The sequence below is a fragment of the Nerophis lumbriciformis genome, linkage group LG38 (genome assembly GCF_033978685.3).
Source record: "Nerophis lumbriciformis linkage group LG38, RoL_Nlum_v2.1, whole genome shotgun sequence".
NCBI lineage: Eukaryota > Metazoa > Chordata > Actinopteri > Syngnathiformes > Syngnathidae > Nerophis > Nerophis lumbriciformis.
This window is the reverse complement of record NC_084585.2, coordinates 7731612-7751424: the sequence shown is the minus strand read 5'-3', so window position 1 is coordinate 7751424 and position 19813 is coordinate 7731612. Positions and strand designations below refer to the sequence as shown.

At 34.2% G+C, this 19813-nt stretch overlaps 1 protein-coding gene across 2 annotated transcripts in view; it reads left to right on the top strand.

Moving 5' to 3' along the window:
• prickle2b (prickle homolog 2b) overlaps positions 1-19813 on the top strand; it is a 363308-nt gene that overhangs the window by 277826 nt on the left and 65669 nt on the right. For both annotated transcript variants that reach the window (XM_061932665.1, XM_061932666.1), the window contains one exon: positions 19387-19570. In XM_061932665.1, coding sequence (XP_061788649.1) covers positions 19387-19570 — 184 coding nt within the window. The remainder of the gene's footprint in view (positions 1-19386; positions 19571-19813) is intronic.

The window sequence follows — 19813 nt, the reverse complement described above, 5'->3', positions numbered from 1 at the left end:
GTTTTTTTACCGCAAATCAACAACTGTAGATTATTCCATGTATTACTGTAAATGGCAAAACGGCACCACAGTTTATTACAGTAAAGAAAAGGCAGCTAAGTTGCCAGTATTTTACTGTCAAATTTGAATTTTTTATTTTTTTTACTGTAATTAAAAAAAAGCAATTTTACAGTAAAATTTTGGCACCTGAGCTGCCAGTTTTTGTTTTTTGTTTTTTTACCGCAATTCAACAACTGTAGATTTTTCCGTGTATTACTGTAAATGCCAAAACGGCACCACAGTTTATTACAGTAAAAAAAAGGCAGCTAAGTTGCCAGAATTTTACTGTCAAATTTTAATTTTTTATGTTTTTTCCTGTAATTAAAAAAAAATGCAATTTTACAGTAAAATTTTGGCACCTGAGCTGCCAGTTTGTTTGTTTGTTTGTTTTTTTTTACCGCAAGTCAACAACTGTAGAATGTTCTGTGTATTACTGTAAATGCCAAAACGACACCACAGTTTATTACAGTAAAAAAAAAAAGGCAGCTCAGTTGCCAGAATTTTACTGTCAAATTTAAATGTTTTAATTTTTTTACTGTAATTTAAAAAAAAGAAGCAATTTTATAGTAAAATTTTGGCACCTGAGCTGCCAGTTTGTTTGTTTTTTGTTTTTTTTTACCGCAAATCAACAACTGTAGATTTTTCCGTGTATTACTGTAAATGCCAAAATGGCACCACAGTTTATTACAGTAAAAAAAGGCAGCTAAGTTGCCAGAATTTTACTGTCTAATTTAATTGTTTTTAATTTTTTACTGTAATTAAAAAAAATGCAATTTTACAGTAAAATTTTGGCACCTGAGCTGCCAGTTTTTGTTTTTTTACCGCAAATCAACAACTGCAGTGTTTTCCGTGTATTACTGTAAATGCCAAAACGGCACCACAGTTTATTACATTAAAAAAAAAAGGCAGCTCAGTTGCCAGAATTTTACTGAAAATGGAAATTTTTTACTTTTTTTACTGTAATTAAAAAAAATGCAATTTTACAGTAAAATCTTTGCACCTGAGCTGCCAGTTTGTTTGTTTTTTGTTTTTTTTACCGCAAGTCAACAACTGTAGATTTTTCCGTGTATTACTGTAAATGCCAAAATGGCACCACAGTTTACTACAGTAAAAAAAAGGCAGCTCAGTTGCCAGAATTTTACTGTCAAATTTACATTTGTTTTTTTACTGTAATTAAAAAAAAAATGCAATTTTGTAGTAAAATTTTGGCACCTGGGCTGCCAGTGTGTTTGTTTTTTGTTTTTTTTTACCGCAAATCAACAACTGTAGATTTTTCCGTGTATTACTGTAAATGCCAAAATGGCACCACAGTTTATTACAGTAAAAAAAAGGTAGCTCAGTTGCCAGAATTTTACTGTAAAATTGAAATGTTTTAATTTTTTTACTGTAATTAAAAAAAATGCAATTTTACAGTAAAATTTTTGCACCTGAGCTGCCAGTTTGTTTGTTTTTTGTTTTTTTTTACCGCAAATCAACAACTGTAGATTTTTCCGTGTATTACTGTAAATGCCAAAACGGCACCACAGTTTATTACAGTAAAAAAAGGCAGCTAAGTTGCCAGAATTTTACTGTCTAATTTAAATTTTTTAATTTTTTTAGTGTAATTAAAAAAAATGCAATTTTACAGTAAAATTTTGGCACCTGAGATGCCAGTTTTTGTTTTTTGTTTTTTTTACCGCAAGTCAACAACTGTAGAATGTTCTGTGTATTACTGTAAATGCCAAAACGACACCACAGTTTATTACAGTAAAAAAAGGCAGCTCTGTTGCCAGAATTTTACTGTAAAATTTACTTCTTCTTTTTTTACTGTAATTTTTAAAAAAAAGCAATTTTATAGTAAAATTTTGGCACCTGACCTGCCAGTTTCTTTGTTTTTTTTTGTTTTTTTACCGCAAATCAACAACTGTAGATTATTCCATGTATTACTGTAAATGGCAAAACGGCACCACAGTTTATTACAGTAAAGAAAAGGCAGCTAAGTTGCCAGTATTTTACTGTCAAATTTGAATTTTTTATTTTTTTTACTGTAATTAAAAAAAAGCAATTTTACAGTAAAATTTTGGCACCTGAGCTGCCAGTTTTTGTTTTTTGTTTTTTTACCGCAATTCAACAACTGTAGATTTTTCCGTGTATTACTGTAAATGCCAAAACGGCACCACAGTTTATTACAGTAAAAAAAAGGCAGCTAAGTTGCCAGAATTTTACTGTCAAATTTTAATTTTTTATGTTTTTTCCTGTAATTAAAAAAAAATGCAATTTTACAGTAAAATTTTGGCACCTGAGCTGCCAGTTTGTTTGTTTGTTTGTTTTTTTTACCGCAAGTCAACAACTGTAGAATGTTCTGTGTATTACTGTAAATGCCAAAACGACACCACAGTTTATTACAGTAAAAAAAAAAAGGCAGCTCAGTTGCCAGAATTTTACTGTCAAATTTAAATGTTTTAATTTTTTTACTGTAATTTAAAAAAAAGAAGCAATTTTATAGTAAAATTTTGGCACCTGAGCTGCCAGTTTGTTTGTTTTTTGTTTTTTTTTACCGCAAATCAACAACTGTAGATTTTTCCGTGTATTACTGTAAATGCCAAAATGGCACCACAGTTTATTACAGTAAAAAAAGGCAGCTAAGTTGCCAGAATTTTACTGTCTAATTTAATTGTTTTTAATTTTTTACTGTAATTAAAAAAAATGCAATTTTACAGTAAAATTTTGGCACCTGAGCTGCCAGTTTTTGTTTTTTTACCGCAAATCAACAACTGCAGTGTTTTCCGTGTATTACTGTAAATGCCAAAACGGCACCACAGTTTATTACATTAAAAAAAAAAGGCAGCTCAGTTGCCAGAATTTTACTGAAAATGGAAATTTTTTACTTTTTTTACTGTAATTAAAAAAAATGCAATTTTACAGTAAAATCTTTGCACCTGAGCTGCCAGTTTGTTTGTTTTTTGTTTTTTTTACCGCAAGTCAACAACTGTAGATTTTTCCGTGTATTACTGTAAATGCCAAAATGGCACCACAGTTTACTACAGTAAAAAAAAGGCAGCTCAGTTGCCAGAATTTTACTGTCAAATTTACATTTGTTTTTTTACTGTAATTAAAAAAAAAATGCAATTTTGTAGTAAAATTTTGGCACCTGGGCTGCCAGTGTGTTTGTTTTTTGTTTTTTTTTACCGCAAATCAACAACTGTAGATTTTTCCGTGTATTACTGTAAATGCCAAAATGGCACCACAGTTTATTACAGTAAAAAAAAAGGTAGCTCAGTTGCCAGAATTTTACTGTCAAATTTACATTTGTTTTTTTACTGTAATTAAAAAAAATGCAATTTTACAGTAAAATTTTGGCACCTGAGCTGCCAGTTTATTTGTTTTTTGTTTTTTTACCGCAAATCAACAACTGTAGATTTTTCCGTGTATTACTGTAAATGCCAAAACGGCACCACAGTTTATTACAGTAAAAAAAGGCAGCTAAGTTGCCAAAATTTTACTGTCGAATTTAATTTTTTTAAATTTTTTACTGTAATTAAAAAAAATGCAATTTTACAGTAAAATTTTGGCACCTGAGCTGCCAGTTTTTTTTTGTTTGTTTTTTTTACCGCAAGTCAACAACTGTAGAATGTTCTGTGTATTACTGTAAATGCCAAAACGACACCACAGTTTATTACAGTAAAAAAAGGCAGCTCTGTTGCCAGAATTTTACTGTAAAATTTACGTCTTCTTTTTTTACTGTAATTTAAAAAAAAAAAAGCAATTTTATAGTAAAATTTTGGCACCTGGGCTGCCAGTTTTTGTTTTTTGTTTTTTTACCGCAATTCAACAACTGTAGATTTTTCCGTGTATTACTGTAAATGCCAAAACGGCACCACAGTTTATTACAGTAAAAAAAAGGCAGCTCAGTTGCCAGAATTTTACTGTCAAATTTACATTTGTTTTTTTACTGTAATTAAAAAAAATTAAATTTTACAGTAAAATTTTGGCACCTGAGCTGCCAGTTTGTTTGTTTTTTGTTTTTTACCGCAAATCAACAACTGTAGATTTTTCCGTGTATTACTGTAAATGCCAAAATGGCACCACAGTTTATTACAGTAAAAAAAGACAGCTCAGTTGCCAGAATTTTAGTGTCAAATTTAAATTTTTAATTTTTTTTACTGTAATTAAAAAAAATGCAATTTTACAGTAAAATGTTGGCACCTGAGCTGCCAGTTTGTCTGTTTCATTTTTTTTTTTTTACCGCAAGTCAACAACTGTAGAATTTTCGGTGTATTACTGTAAATGTCAAAACGACACCACAGTCTATTACAGTAAAAAAAAAAAAGGCAGCTCAGTTGCCAGAATTTTACTGTTAAATTTACATTTGTTTTTTACTGTAATTAAAAAAAAATGCAATTTTACAGTAAAATGTTGGCACTTGAGCTGCCAGTTTTTGTTTTTTGTTTTTTTACCACAATTCAACAACTGTAGATTTTTCCGTGTATTACTGTAAATGCCAAAATGGCACCACAGTTTACTACAGTAAAAAAAGGCAGCTCAGTTGCCAGAATTTTACTGTAAAATTTACATTTGTTTTTTTACTGTAATTAAAAAAATGCAATTTTACAGTAAAATTTTGGCACCTGAGCTGCCAGTTTTTTTTGTTTGTTTGTTTTTTTTACCGCAAATCAACAACTGTAGATTTTTCCGTGTATTACTGTTAATGCCAAAATGGCACCACAGTTTATTACAGTAAAAAAAGGCAGTTCAGTTGCCAGAATTTTAGTGTCAAATTTAAATTTTTAATTGTTTTTACTGTAATTAAAAAAATGCAATTTTACAGTAAAATTTTGGCACCTGAGCTGCCAGTTTTTGTTTTTTGTTTTTTTTACCGCAAATCAACAACTGTAGATTTTTCCGTGTATTACTGTTAATGCCAAAATGGCACCACAGTTTATTACAGTAAAAAAGGCAGCTAAGTTGCCAGAATTTTACTGTCGAATTTAAATGTTTTAATTTTTTTACTGTAATTAAAAAAAATGCAATTTTACAGTAAAATTTTGGCACCTGAGCTGCCAGTTTTTTTTTGTTTTTGTTTTTTTACCGCAAATCAACAACTGTAGATTTTTCCGTGTATTACTGTTAATGCCAAAATGGCACCACAGTTTATTACAGTAAAAAAAAAAGGCAGCTCAGTTGCCAGAATTTTAGTGTCAAATTTAAGTTTTTAAATTTTTTTACTGTAATTAAAAAAAATGCAATTTTACAGTAAAATTTTGGCACCTGAGCTGCCAGTTTGTTTGTTTTTTGTTTTTTTACCGCAAATCATCAACTGTAGATTTTTCCGTGTATTACTGTAAATGCCAAAACGGCACCACAGTTTATTACAGTAAAAAAAGGCAGCTAAGTTGCCAGAATTTTACTGTCGAATTTAAATTTTTTAATTTTTTTACTGTAATTTAAAAAAATGCAATTTTACAGTAAAATTTTGGCACCTGAGCTGCCTGTTTTTGTTTTTTGTTTTTTTTTACCACAAATCAACAACTGTAGATTTTTTTGTGTATTACTGTTAATGCCAAAATGGCACCACAGTTTATTACAGTAAAAAAAAAAGGCAGCTCAGTTGCCAGAATTTTAGTGTCAAATTAAAATTTTTAAATGTTTTTACTGTAATTAAAAAAAAAAAGCAATTTTACAGTAAAATTTTGGCACCTGAGGTGCCAGTTTTTTTTAGTTTTTTTTTTTACCGCAAATCAACAACTGTAGATTTTTCCGTGTATTACTGTAAATACCAAAACGGCACCACAGTTTATTACAGTAAAAAAAAAAGGCAGCTTTGTTGCCAGAATTTTACTGTAAAATTTACATTTGTTTTTTTACTGTAATTTAAAAAAAAATGCAATTTTATAGTAAAGTTTTGGCACCTGGGCTGCCAGTTTGTTTGTTTTTACCGCAAATCAACAACTGTAGATTTTTCCGTGTATTACTGTAAATGCCAAAACGGCACCACAGTTTATTACAGTAAAAAAAGGCAGCTCAGTTGTCAGAATTTTACTGTCGAATTGAATTTTTTTAATTTTTTTACTGCAATTAAAAAAAATGCAATTTTACAGTAACATTTTGGCACCTGAGCTGCCTGTTTGTTTTTTGTTGTTGTTTTTTTTACCGCAAATCAACAACTGTAGATTTTTCCGTGTATTACTGTAAATGTCAAAACGGCACCACAGTTTATTACAGTAAAAAAAAAAGGCAGCTTTGTTGCCAGAATTTTACTGTAAAATTTACATTTGTTTTTTTACTGTAATTAAAAAAAAAAAATGCAATTTTATAGTAAAATTTTGGCACCTGGGCTGCCAGTTTGTTTGTTTTTTGTTTTTTTTACCGCAAATCAACAACTGTAGATTTTTCCGTGTATTACTGTAAATGCCAAAACTGCACCACAGTTTATTACAGTAAAAAAAAGGCAGCTCAGTTGCCAGAATTTTACTGTAAAATTGACATTTTTTAATTGTTTTACTGTAATTAAAAAAAATGCAATTTTACAGTAACATTTTGGCACCTGGGCTGCCTGTTTGTTTTTTGTTTTTTACTGCAAATAAACAACTGTAGATTTTTCTGTGTATTACTGTAAATGCCAAAATAGCACCACAGTTTATTACAGTGTAAAAAAAAAAAGGCAGCTCAGTTGCCATAATTTTACTGTAAAATTGAATTATTATTTTTTTATCTTTTTTATTTAAAAAAAATTAAATTTTACAGTAACATTTTGGCACCTTAACAACCAGTTTGTTTGTTTTTTGTTTTACCGCAAATCAACAACTGTAGATTTTTCGGCGTATTACTGTAAATGCCAAAACGGCACCACAATTTATTACAGTAAAAAAAAAAAGTGCTGTTTTTTTTTTCATTTAGAGAAAAATGCTGTTCTGTGATGAAGCGGCTGGAAAACGATGACTGGAGCAGCGGGTCAGGGCAGAACATTCATACTTTGTTGTCCGATTGCTGTTAAAAGTCCGATTTTTTTCGCGATTTATTTTAGATTTTTTTTCCAGGGTCGATAGTGCCAGTTTTTGACAAGTTTTCTTCTACTCACCCAACTGCTGCTTTATTGTGACACATTGGCCTCACTGTTTCCCCCTGCTGGGTGGCGGCACTACTGCATATAGTACGTGAGCCACCCAAGTTCAAATGGTTCTATCAAGCCTATTTGGGTGATGTTCGGCGGTCCAAATGAAAGGCTTTGGCGGGCCTGATGTGGCCCACGGGTTGAATAGACCTGCTGTATGACTTTTGCACAAGAAGGACAAAAGTTGTAGCTACGGACGCTCTACACCAGGGGTGTCAAACTGGTTTTCATTGAGGGCCACATCGCAGTTACTGTTGCCCTCAATGAGTAATATATGAATATACATGTACTGTATATATATATATATATATATATATATATATATATATATATATATATATATATATATATATATATATATATATATATATATATATATATATATATATATATAATACATTAACAATATATTTTTTTACATAAGCTGCAAAAAACATATTTTTATTTTACTTTATTTATTATTACTATTATTATTTTACTATTTTATTTCACTTAAACTGGCAGCTCAGTCACCAGAATTTTACAGTAAAAGCAGTGTTTTTTTACAGCATATAAAAAATGGTATAAATGGAATGGAATGGAGAAACAATACCACTGTTTTTAGCGGGAAAATTCAAGAAGAACAAAAGTTGTGACTACGGACGCTTTACGCCAGGGGTGTCAAACTCGTTTTTATTGAGGGCCACATCACAGTTATTGTTGCCCTCAATGAGTAGTATACGAATATACATGTATATGTATATATATATATATATATATATATATATATATATATATTAGAGATGCGCGGATAGGCAATTATGTCATCCGCAACCGCATCAGAAAGTCGTCAACCATCCGCAATCCACCCGATCTAACATTTGATCAGAACCGCATCCGCCCGCACCCGCCCGTTGTTATATATCCAATATAGACGATGCAAGGCATTAGTGAGGTTATAAAGCTTTTGCCTGTTAAAGAAAGGAGACTGATCCAATGCAGTACAGACATTCGCGTGCCACGCTGTCACGACCCAGACGCACACCAGTGCGCAATCATATGGGAGCCGCGCTGAGCGCACCTCCAAGCGCGTCTCGCTGCCGGCGACGGCCGGGTATATGGGCCCGACGCTCCAGCGCCATCCATTTTCAGGGCTAGTTGATTCGGCAGGTGGGTTGTTACACACTCCTTAGCGGGTTCCAACTTCCATGGCCACCGTCCTAGCTGCTGTCTATATCAACCAGGGTGAGCCCCACCCCTTTCGTGAGCGCACTGTGCGCGGAGTGACCCCTGTTACGCGCCCCCGGCAACAGGGGTGGCGGGCAGGTAAGTTGCGCGGGCGGAGCGCGCGGAGTGACCCCTGTTACGAGCCCCCGGCCACGGGGGTGGCGGGCAGGTAAGCTGCTTACCTGCTGCGCGTGACGCCGGCCGCGGCGAAGGCGGACGAGGCGGAGTGTCGGTGCGGTGGGCGCGGTGGTGACCCTGGACGTGCGTCGGGCCCTTCTCGCGGATCGCCTCAGCTACGGCTCCCGGTGGGGGCCTCTCGGGGGAAGGGGCCTCGGTCCCGGACCCCGGCGAGGTGTCCCTTCTCCGCTCCGTAAAAGTGTCCATCTCTTTTTTTTTTCATCTTCTGTTGTGGCATATGCTGCAGGTGCCTGCTCGTTTTTCGTATGTGGGTAACAACATTTAACTATGTATATATATTTCCGAATTGATTTAACTGCCACCCGCCTGAATCTATTTAAAATCTAATTTTTCTTTATTTCAACCACCCGACCCGACCCGCGGATAAAATCTAATTTTATTAATTTCATCCGCCCGATCCGCGGATAATCCGCGGACTCCGCGGTTGTGCCCGCAAACCGCGCATCTCTAATATATATATATATATATATATATATATATATATATATATATATATATATATATATATATATATATATATATATATATATATATATATATATATATATATATATATATAATACATTAACAATATATTTTTCTTACATAAGCTACAAAAAAAATATTTAAATTTTACTTTAAAAACCGGCAGCTCAGTCACCAGAATTTTACAGTAAAAGCAGTGTTTTTTTACAGCATATTAAAAAATGGTATAAATGGAATGGAATGGAGAAACAATACCACTGTTTTTAGCGGGAAAATTCCAGCAACCATAGCTGTCTTTTTTTTTTCTTTACCGTAAAATTTTGTTGTTTTAATGTTTTTTTGTTTGTTTGTTTTTTAATATTTTAGTGTTTTACTGTATATGGGGGAAAAAAACAGTACCAAATTTTACGGTAAAAACCGTAAAATCTATTGTCAATTTTACAGTCTACAATTTGTCGAGAATTTGATTGATCATTTGTTTTGAAATCTTAAGTCAAGCAGATATTTAAGTACAGTATTTATCTTTATTTTAACAAAAAATATTTTTGGAATACATGATACTTAGAGATGTCCGATAATATCGCACTGCCGATATTATCAGCCGCTAAATGCTTTTAAATGTAATATCGGAAATTATCGGTATCGGTTTCAAGAAGTAAAATGTATGACTTTTTAAAACGCCGCTGTGTACACGGACGTAGGGAGAAGTACAGAGCGCCAATAAACCTTAAAGGCACTGCCTTTGCGTGCCGGCCCAGTCACATAATATCTACGGCTTTTCACACACACAAGTGAATCCAATGCATACATGGTCAACAGCCATACAGGTCACACTGAGAGTGGCCGTATAAACAAGTTTAACACTGTTACAAATATGCGCTACACTGTGAACCCACACCAAACAAGAATGACAAACACATTTTGGGAGAACATCCGCACCGTAACACAACATAAACACAACAGAACAAATACCCAGAAGCCCTTGCAGCACTAACTCTTCCGGGACGTTACAATATACACCCCCCACCTCAACCTCCTCACGCTCTCTCAGGGAGAGCATGTCCCAAATTCCAAGCTGCTGTTTTGAGGCATGTTAAAAAAAAATAATGCACTTTGTGACTTCAATAATAAATATGGCAGTGCCATGTTGGCATTTTTTTTTTCCATAACTTGAGTTGATTTATTTTGGAAAACCTTGTTACATTGTTTAATGCATCCAGCGGGGCATCACAACAAAATTAGGCATAATAATGTGTTAATTCCATGACTGTATAAATCGGTATCGCTTGATATCGGAATCGGTAATTAAGAGTTGGACAATATCGGAATATCGGATACCGGCAAAAAAGCCAATATCGGACATCTCTAGATGCCCTCAATGAGTAATATATGAATATACATGTATATACAGTATATAATACATTACCAATTTATTTTTTTTACATAAGCTGCAAAAAAAATATTTCATTAGTATGTTTCATAGGCATGTTTTATTAGCATGTTTGATTAGCATCTTTCACTAGCATGTTTTATTAGCATGTTTCATTAGCATGTTTGATTAGCATGTTTTATTAGCATCTTTCACTAGCATGTTTTATTAGCATGTTTCATTAGCATGTTTTATTAGCATGTTTTATTAGCATGTTTGATTAGCATGTTTGATTAGCATCTTTCATTAGAATGTTTTATTAGCATGTTTCATTAGCATGTTTTATTAGCATGTTTTATTAACATCTTTTATTAGCATGTTTCATTAACATGTTTCATTAGCATCTTTCATTAGCATGTTTTATTAGCATATTTGATTAGCATGTTTTATTAGCATCTTTCATTAGAATTTAAAAACTGGCAGCTCAGTCAGCAGAATTTTACAGTAAAAGCAGTGGTTTTTTTACAGCATATAAAAAATTTTTTATAAATGGAATGGAATGGAGAAACAATACCACTGTTTTTAGCGGTAAAATTCCAGCAACGAGAGCTGTCTTTTTTTTTTTTTTTAACCGTAAAATGTTGTTTTGATGTTTGTTTTTTTTGTTTTGTAATGTTTTAGTGTCTTACTGTATATGGAAAAAAAAACAGTACCAAATTTTACGGTAAAAAAAAACTCTGTAAAATCTATTTGTCAATTTTACAGTCGAGAATGTGACTGATCTTCTTTTTATCAAGCAGATATTTAAGTACAGTATTTATCTTTATTTTTACAGAAACTATTTTTGGAATACATGATAAGATATTTTTATTTTGGTAATATTGAATTTATGTTTTTTCAAATTCAATAATACCAAAATAAAAATATCTTATCATGTATTCCAAAAATAGTTTCTGTAAAAATAAAGATAAATACTGTACTTAAATATCTGCTTGACTTATGATTTTTTTTAAAAAGATCAATCAAATTCTCGACTGTAAAATTGACAATAGATTTTACAGAGTTTTTTTTACCGTAAAATTTGGTACTGTTTTTTTTTTTCCATATACAGTAAGACACTAAAAAATTTCTTATTAAATATATTTCCCTTTACCTTTTGACATTAAACAAAAAAAAAAACTCTGTAAAATCTATTGTCAATTTTACAGTCGAGAATTTGATTGATCTTTTTTTTTTTTTTTCAATCATAGGTCAAGCAGATATTTAAGTACAGTATTTATCTTTATTTTTACAGAAACTATTTTTGGAATACATGATAAGATATTTTTATTTTGGTATTATTGAATTTGAAAAAACATAAATTCAATATTACCAAAATAAAAAATATCTTATCATGTATTCCAAAAATAGTTTCTGTAAAAATAAAGATAAATACTGTACTTAAATATCTGCTTGACTTATGATTTAAAAAAAAAAGATCAATCAAATTCTCGACTGTAAAATTGACAATAGATTTTACAGAGTTTTTTTTTTTTGTTTAATGTCAAAAGGAAAAGGGAAATATATTTAATAAGAAAATATTAAGCATTTTATTAACGCATATTATTTCCAGGCTTTCGCGGGCCACATAAATTAACGTGGCGGGCCAGATGTGGCCCCCGGGCCTTGAGTTGACGCACCGGGCCCCGAACATAAGCACATCTTTGTCCCAGCGAGCTGTCAGTGGGTCAAACTGTCTCTAAGCTTCTCTTGTGAGGTTCAGACTAGCAGGCGTCCGTCTGGGAAGGTAATGAGATTGTCTCCCTGCTTCTTTCTGCTGCCTGAGGGTCTGTCAAGGACAAAGACAAATCTGTATGTCCTCCCTTTGCTTTAGAATGTTTTTTTAACACATTCCTTACAGTTACACCCAAATGTAATCATCGTAAAGTTTATAAAGTAGTTGTAGTTTCCCCATTAACCACATTAAAATAAAACGATTTACATGTTTAACATACAGTGCAGGCCAAAAGTTTGGATACACCGTAGTTTGTACAACTTTCTCCCGACGCTGCCACAGAAAGACGTGTTTTATGCCACTTCTTTGTCTCATTTTGTCCACCAAACATTTTAATCTGTGCGTGAATGCACAAAGGTGCGCTTTGTTGATGTTATTGACTTGTGTGGAGTGCTAATCAGACATTTGGTCAGTGCATGACTGCAAGCTAATCGATGCTAACATACTATTTAGGCTAGCTGTATGTACATATTGCATCATTATGCCTTGTTTGTAGCTATATTTGACTCATTTAATTTCCTTTACTAATGTCCTCTGTGTATTTACTTTATATTTGCATGTCTCATGACACATTATCTGTTTGTAATATTGACTGCAAAGTTGGTTGTGTGCCATGTTGTTCCAGACCACAGCAAAGATTGTAATAAATCCATTAGAAGAAGACAATTTCCTTTAACTTGGACACACACATCTATACCTTTGGCCATTCTAAGACAGTCATTTCCAGGAGTTATCTCATCCTGTGAGAAGTTTTACTAATGTTTTCTAATGTTGCAAAAATGTGTAGAACAAAGATTTGCGTCCGCTTTTGATAGTAGGCTAATATAGACACTTACATCATGTGTTGCCTTCATTATAACACTTATATAAGACTTTTAAAGTCATTTTGATAGTAGGCTAATATAGACACTTACATCATGTGTTGCCTTCATTATAACACTTATATAAGACTTTTAAAGTCACTTTGATAGTAGGCTAACATAGCTAATATAGACACTTACATCATGTGTTGCCTTCATTATAACACTTATATAAGACTTTTAAAGTCATTTTGATAGTAGGCTAACATAGCTAATATAGACACTTACATCATGTGTTGCCTTCATTATAACACTTATATAAGACTTTTAAAGTCATTTTGATAGTAGGCCAACATAGCTCATATAGACACTTACATCATGTGTTGCCTTCATTATAACACTTATATAAGACTTTTAAAGTCATTTTGATAGTAGGCTAATATAGACACTTACATCATGTGTTGCCTTCATTATAACACTTAGATAAGACTTTTAAAGTCATTTTGATAGTAGGCTAATATAGCTAGTATAGACACTTACATCATGTGTTGCCTTCATTATAACACGTATACAAGACTTTTAAAGTCATTTTGATAGTAGGCTAATATAGACACTTACATTATGTGTTGCCTTCATTATAACACTTACATAAGACTTTTAAAGTCATTTTGATAGTAGGCTAATATAGACACCTACATCATATGTTGCTTTCATTATAACACTTATATACGATTTTTAAAAGTCATTTTGATAGTAGGCTAACATAGACACTTACATCATGTGTTGCCTTCATTATAACACTTACATAAGACTTTTAAAGTCATTTTGACAGTAGGCTAATAAAGCTAATATAGACACTTACATCATGTGTTGCCTTCATTATAACACTTATATAAGACTTTTAAAGTAATTTTGATAGTAGGCTAATATAGACACTTACATCATGTGCTGTCTTCATTATAACACTTATATAAGACTTTTAAAGTCATTTTGATAGTAGGCCAATATAGCTCGTATAGACACTTACATCATGTGTTGCCTTCATTTTAACACTTATATAAGACTTTTAAAGTCATTTTGACAGTAGGCTAATATAGACACTTACATCATGTGTTGCCTTCATTCTAACACTTACATAAGACTTTTAAAGTCATTTTGATAGTAGGCTAATATAGACACTTACATCATGTGTTGCCTTCATTCTAACACTTACATAAGACTTTTAAAGTAATTTTGATAGTAGGCTAATATAGACACTTACATCATGTGTTGCCTTCATTCTAACACTTACATAAGACTTTTAAAGTCATTTTGATAGTAGGCTAATATAGACACTTACATCATGTGTTGCCTTCATTCTAACACTTACATAAGACTTTTAAAGTAATTTTGATAGTAGGCTAATATAGACACTTACATCACGTGCTGTCTTCATTATAACACTTATATAAGACTTTTAAAGTCATTTTGATAGTAGGCTAATATAGACACTTACATCATGTGTTGCCTTCATTCTAACACTTACATAAGACTTTTAAAGTAATTTTGATAGTAGGCTAATATAGACACTTACATCATGTGCTGTCTTCATTATAACACTTATATAAGACTTTTAAAGTAATTTTGATAGTAGGCTAATATAGACACTTACATCATGTGCTGTCTTCATTATAACACTTATATAAGACTTTTAAAGTCATTTTGATAGTAGGCTAATATAGACACTTACATCATGTGTTGTCTTCATTATAACACTTATATACGACTTTTAAAGTAATTTTGATAGTAGGCTAATATAGCTAATATAGACACTTACATCATGTGTTGCCTTCATTCTAACACTTACATAAGACTTTTAAAGTAATTTTGATAGTAGGCTAATATAGACACTTACATCATGTGCTGTCTTCATTATAACACTTATATAAGACTTTTAAAGTCATTTTGATAGTAGGCCAATATAGCTCGTATAGACACTTACATCATGTGTTGCCTTCATTTTAACACTTATATAAGACTTTTAAAGTCATTTTGACAGTAGGCTAATATAGACACTTACATCATGTGTTGCCTTCATTATAACACTTACATAAGACTTTTAAAGTCATTTTGATAGTAGGCTAATATAGACACTTACATCATGTGTTGCCTTCATTATAACACTTACATAATACTTTTAAAGTCATTTTGATAGTAGGCTAATATAGACACTTACATCATGTGTTGCCTTCATTATAACACTTACATAAGACTTTTAAAGTAATTTTGATGGTAGGCTAATATAGCTAATATAGACACTTTCATCATGTGTTGCCTTCATTCTAACACTTACATAAGACTTTTAAAGTAATTTTGATAGTAGGCTAATATAGCTAATATAGACACTTTCATCATGTGTTGCCTTCATTCTAACACTTACATAAGACTTTTAAAGTAATTTTGATAGTAGGCTAATATAGACACTTACATCATGTGCTGTCTTCATTATAACACTTATATAAGACTTTTAAAGTCATTTTGATAGTAGGCTAATATATCTAATATAGACACTTACATCATGTGTTGTCTTCATTATAACACTTATATATGACTTTTAAAGTCATTTTGATAGTAGGCTAATATAGCTAATATAGACACTTACATCATGTGTTGCCTTCATTCTAACACTTACATAAGACTTTTAAAGTAATTTTGATAGTAGGCTAATATAGACACTTACATCATGTGTTGTCTTCATTATAACACTTATATAAGACTTTTAAAGTCATTTTGATAGTAGGCTAATATAGCTAATATAGACACTTACATCATGTGGTTCTCCTCTTTATGGAATTTCCAGGCGTGTTCGAATCAGATCAGGAATAAAATTCCTAAATAGTAAGCAGAATGTTGAATCTACTGACCACTGCAGAGCTGCATCACTCAGACTGGAGCAGCTGATGATTGCTAATTGTGCTTGTCGTAAAAATGTGCTTGTGTGGCGCCCATTCTGCTTTCCATCAGCGTCGCTGGCTTCATTCTGCTATTATTCCTTGTTCTTGGGTTCCTGGGAGGGTTGTTAAGCATTGCCTTCACCGCCTTAACATTTTTACTGGGAGACCTGCTGTGGAAGGCCTTGACCTTTCCACCTAGTTTACTCGTCTTATGGGGTAAAAACCCCCATCTGGTTTTAGGACAAAGTCAGAGAGTATTTACAGACATTTGAAGTGGACGTCACTGTGCTCACGACTAGAGATGTCCGATAATGGCTTTTTTGACGATATCCGATATTCCGATATTGCATACTTGCCAACCTTGACTCATCTACTCATTGTTGAGTTAAGGGTCCTCATGGAGCTGAGTCCGCCTGAATTTCGGGAGATTTTCGGGAGAAAATTTGTCCCGGGAGGTTTTCGGGAGAGGCGCTGAATTTCGGGAGTCTCCCGGAAAATCCGGGAGGGTTGGCAAGTTTGCGATATTGTCCAACTCTTAATTACCGATTCCGATATCAACCAATACCGATATATTCAGCCTGCGGCTAGAAGTCTTATGTACTTTGACATCGGTTACCTATTGGTAGCAATGTTTCATTGTACTGTCCCTGTCAAATACTACAAAATAAATAAGATGCCTAACAAATGGACGCAATGGGTTCTTTCTAGAGATGTCCGATAATGGCTTTTTTGCCGATATCCGATATTCCGATATTGTCCAACTCTTAATTACCGATACCGATATCAACCGATACCGATGTATACAGTCGTGGAATTAACACATTATTATGCCTAATTTTGTTGTGATGCCCCGCTGGATGCATTAAACAATGTAACAAGGTTTTCCAAAATAAATCAACTCAGTGGCCTAGTGGTTAGAGTGTCCGCCCTGAGATCGGTAGGTTGTGAGTTCAAACCCCGGCCGAGTCATACCAAAGACTATAAAAATGGGACCCATTACCTCCCTGCTTGGCACTCAGCATCAAGGGTTGGAATTGGGGGTTAAATCACCAAAAATTATTCCCGGGCGCGGCACTGCTGCTGCCCACTGCTCCCCTCACCTCCCAGGGAGTGATCAAGGGGATGGGTCCAATGCAGAGGACACATTTCACCACACCTAGTGTGTGTGACAATCATTGGGACTTTAACTTTAAGTTATGGAAGAAAAAAAAATGCCAACATGGCACTGCCATATTTATTATTGAAGTCACAATGTGCATTATTATTTTTTAACATGCCTCAAAACAGCAGCTTGGAATTTGGGACATGCTCTCCCTGAGAGAGCATGAGGAGGTTGAGGTGGGGGGAGTGTTGCGTTTGACTAAGGGAGATGACAGCAACAGACACCAGGGGATGTTATGTTCAATTATTTATTATATATATAGTTAAAATATATATATAATAATAATAAAGAATACTAATAAACTATATAATGGTGTGTGACAAAATCCAAGAGCGTATGTGTGTGACTATGTGTGAAGATTAGCTGTTGTGTGTTACCGTAGCGGGGGGTGTATATTGTTGCGTCCCGGAAGAGTTAGTGCTGCAAGGGGTTCTGGGTATTTGTTCTGTTGTGTTTATGTTGTGTTACGGTGCGGATGCCGATATCAACCGATACCGATATATACAGTCGTGGAGTTAACGCATTAGTATGCCTAATTTTGTTGTGATGCCCCGCTTGATGCATTAAACAATGTAACAAGGTTTTCCAAAATAAATCAACTCAAGTTATGGAAAAAAAAAAATGCCAACATGGCATTGCCATATTTATTATTGAAGTCACAAAGTGCATTTTTTTTTTTTAACATGCCTCAAAACAGCAGCTTGGAATTTGGGACATGCTCTCCCTGAGACAGCATGAGGAGGTTGGGGTGTAGGGGGTAGCGGGGGGTGTTGCGTTTGACTAAGGGAGATGACGGCAACAGACACCAGGGGGTCTTATGTTCAATTATTTATTATATATATATAGTTAAAATATATATATAACAATAATAAAGAATACTAATAAACTATAGAATGGTGTGTGACAAAATCCAAGAGCGTATGTATGTGACTATGTGTGTAGATTAGCTGTTGAGTGTTACCGCAGCGGGGGGTGTATATTTTTGTGTACCGGAAGAGTTAGTGCTGCAAGGGTTTCTGGGTATTTGTTCTGTTGTGTTTATGTTGTGTTACGGTGCGGATGCCGATATCAACCGATACCGATATATACAGTCGTGGAATTAACACATTATTATGCCTAATTTTGTTGTGATGCCCCGCTGGATGCATTAAACAATGTAACAAGGTTTCCCAAAATAAATCAACTCAAGTTATGGGGAAAAAAAATGCCAACATGGCACTGCCATATTTATTATTGAAGTCACAAAGTGCATTATTTTTTTTAACATGCCTCAAAAAAGCAGCTTGGAATTTGGGACATGCTCTCCCTGAGACAGCATGAGGAGGTTGGGGTGTAGGGGGTAGCGGGGGGTGTTGCGTTTGACTAAGGGAGATGACGGCAACAGACACCAGGGGGTCTTATGTTCAATTATTTATTATATATATATATAGTTAAAATATATATATAATAATAATAAAGAATACTAATAAACTATAGAATGGTGTGTGTGACAAAATCCAAGAGCGTATGTGTGTGACTATGTGTGTAGATTAGCTGTTGTGTGTTACCGTAGCGGGGGGTGTATATTGTTGCGTCCCGGAAGAGTTAGTGCTGCAAGGGCTTCTGGGTATTTGTTCTGTTGTGTTTATGTTGTGTTACGGTGCGGATGTTTTCCCGAAATGTGTTTGTCATTCTTGTTTGGTGTGGGTTCACAGTGTGGCGCATGTTTGTAACAGTGTTAAAGTTGTTTGTACGGCCACCCTCAGTGTGACCTGTATGGCTGTTGACCAAGTATGATTTGCATTCACTTGTGTGTGTGAAAAGCCGTAGATATTAAGTGACTGGGCCGGGATGCAAAGGCAGTGCCTTCAAGGTTTATCGGCGCTCTGTACTTCTCCCTACGTCCGTGTACACAGCGGCGTTTTAAAAAGTCATACATTTTACTTTTCGAAAACGATACCGATAATTTCCGATATTACATTTTAAAGCATTTATCGGCCGATAATATCGGCAGTCCGATATTATCGGACATCTCTACTCACGACCAAGTAGGTTGGATGACTGGACTTTTTTCACAGATGGATTTCTTCTGAAAGAGTGTTGTAAATAATGGCGATGCAATGATTGATGACACCCATACTTTAATTTTTATGTATCAGCTTGTTTCTGATCAAATGACACTAGTGATGATCTATCCACTCATTCCACTCTCACGGTGTGGTCTCTGAGTTGCTGAGTTGAAATGAAAATTCCGTCCAATCCACACATTTTACAGCCAAACTGACTTTTCCAAATCCTGTATTAGTGCTGCATTTAAAAAGTGTCTTCCATCATGCTAAGTTCCCCTTTCTTTTTTTTCCTCCATTGGCAGGAAGATTTGTGTGCATTGTAAGTGTCGTCGCGAGGAGCATGCAGTGAGCGCCATGCCAGTGGAAATGGAGAAGACGGTCACCAAGCTGATGTACGACTTCCAGAGGAACTCCACTTCGGATGATGACTCGGGTTGCGCTCTGGAGGAGTACGCTTGGGTGCCGCCGGGACTCAAACCCGAACAGGTACGTGACGCTCAATCGTCGGCATTCGCCAGCCACTTTTATTTTGTACGGTACACCTGCCCAAATAACACGGGTGTAGCACCGACTTCTGGGCCCCTGGTTCACAAGACTCCTAAAGGAACCCCCACTCTACCCTAAATCCAATGTCGCCGCCCCGTACGCATACACTTGGTATGTTTACAGGCACTAAAAAAAAGAATTATTGCATGGATTTGGTTGATACCAGCTTTTTATAACTCATGA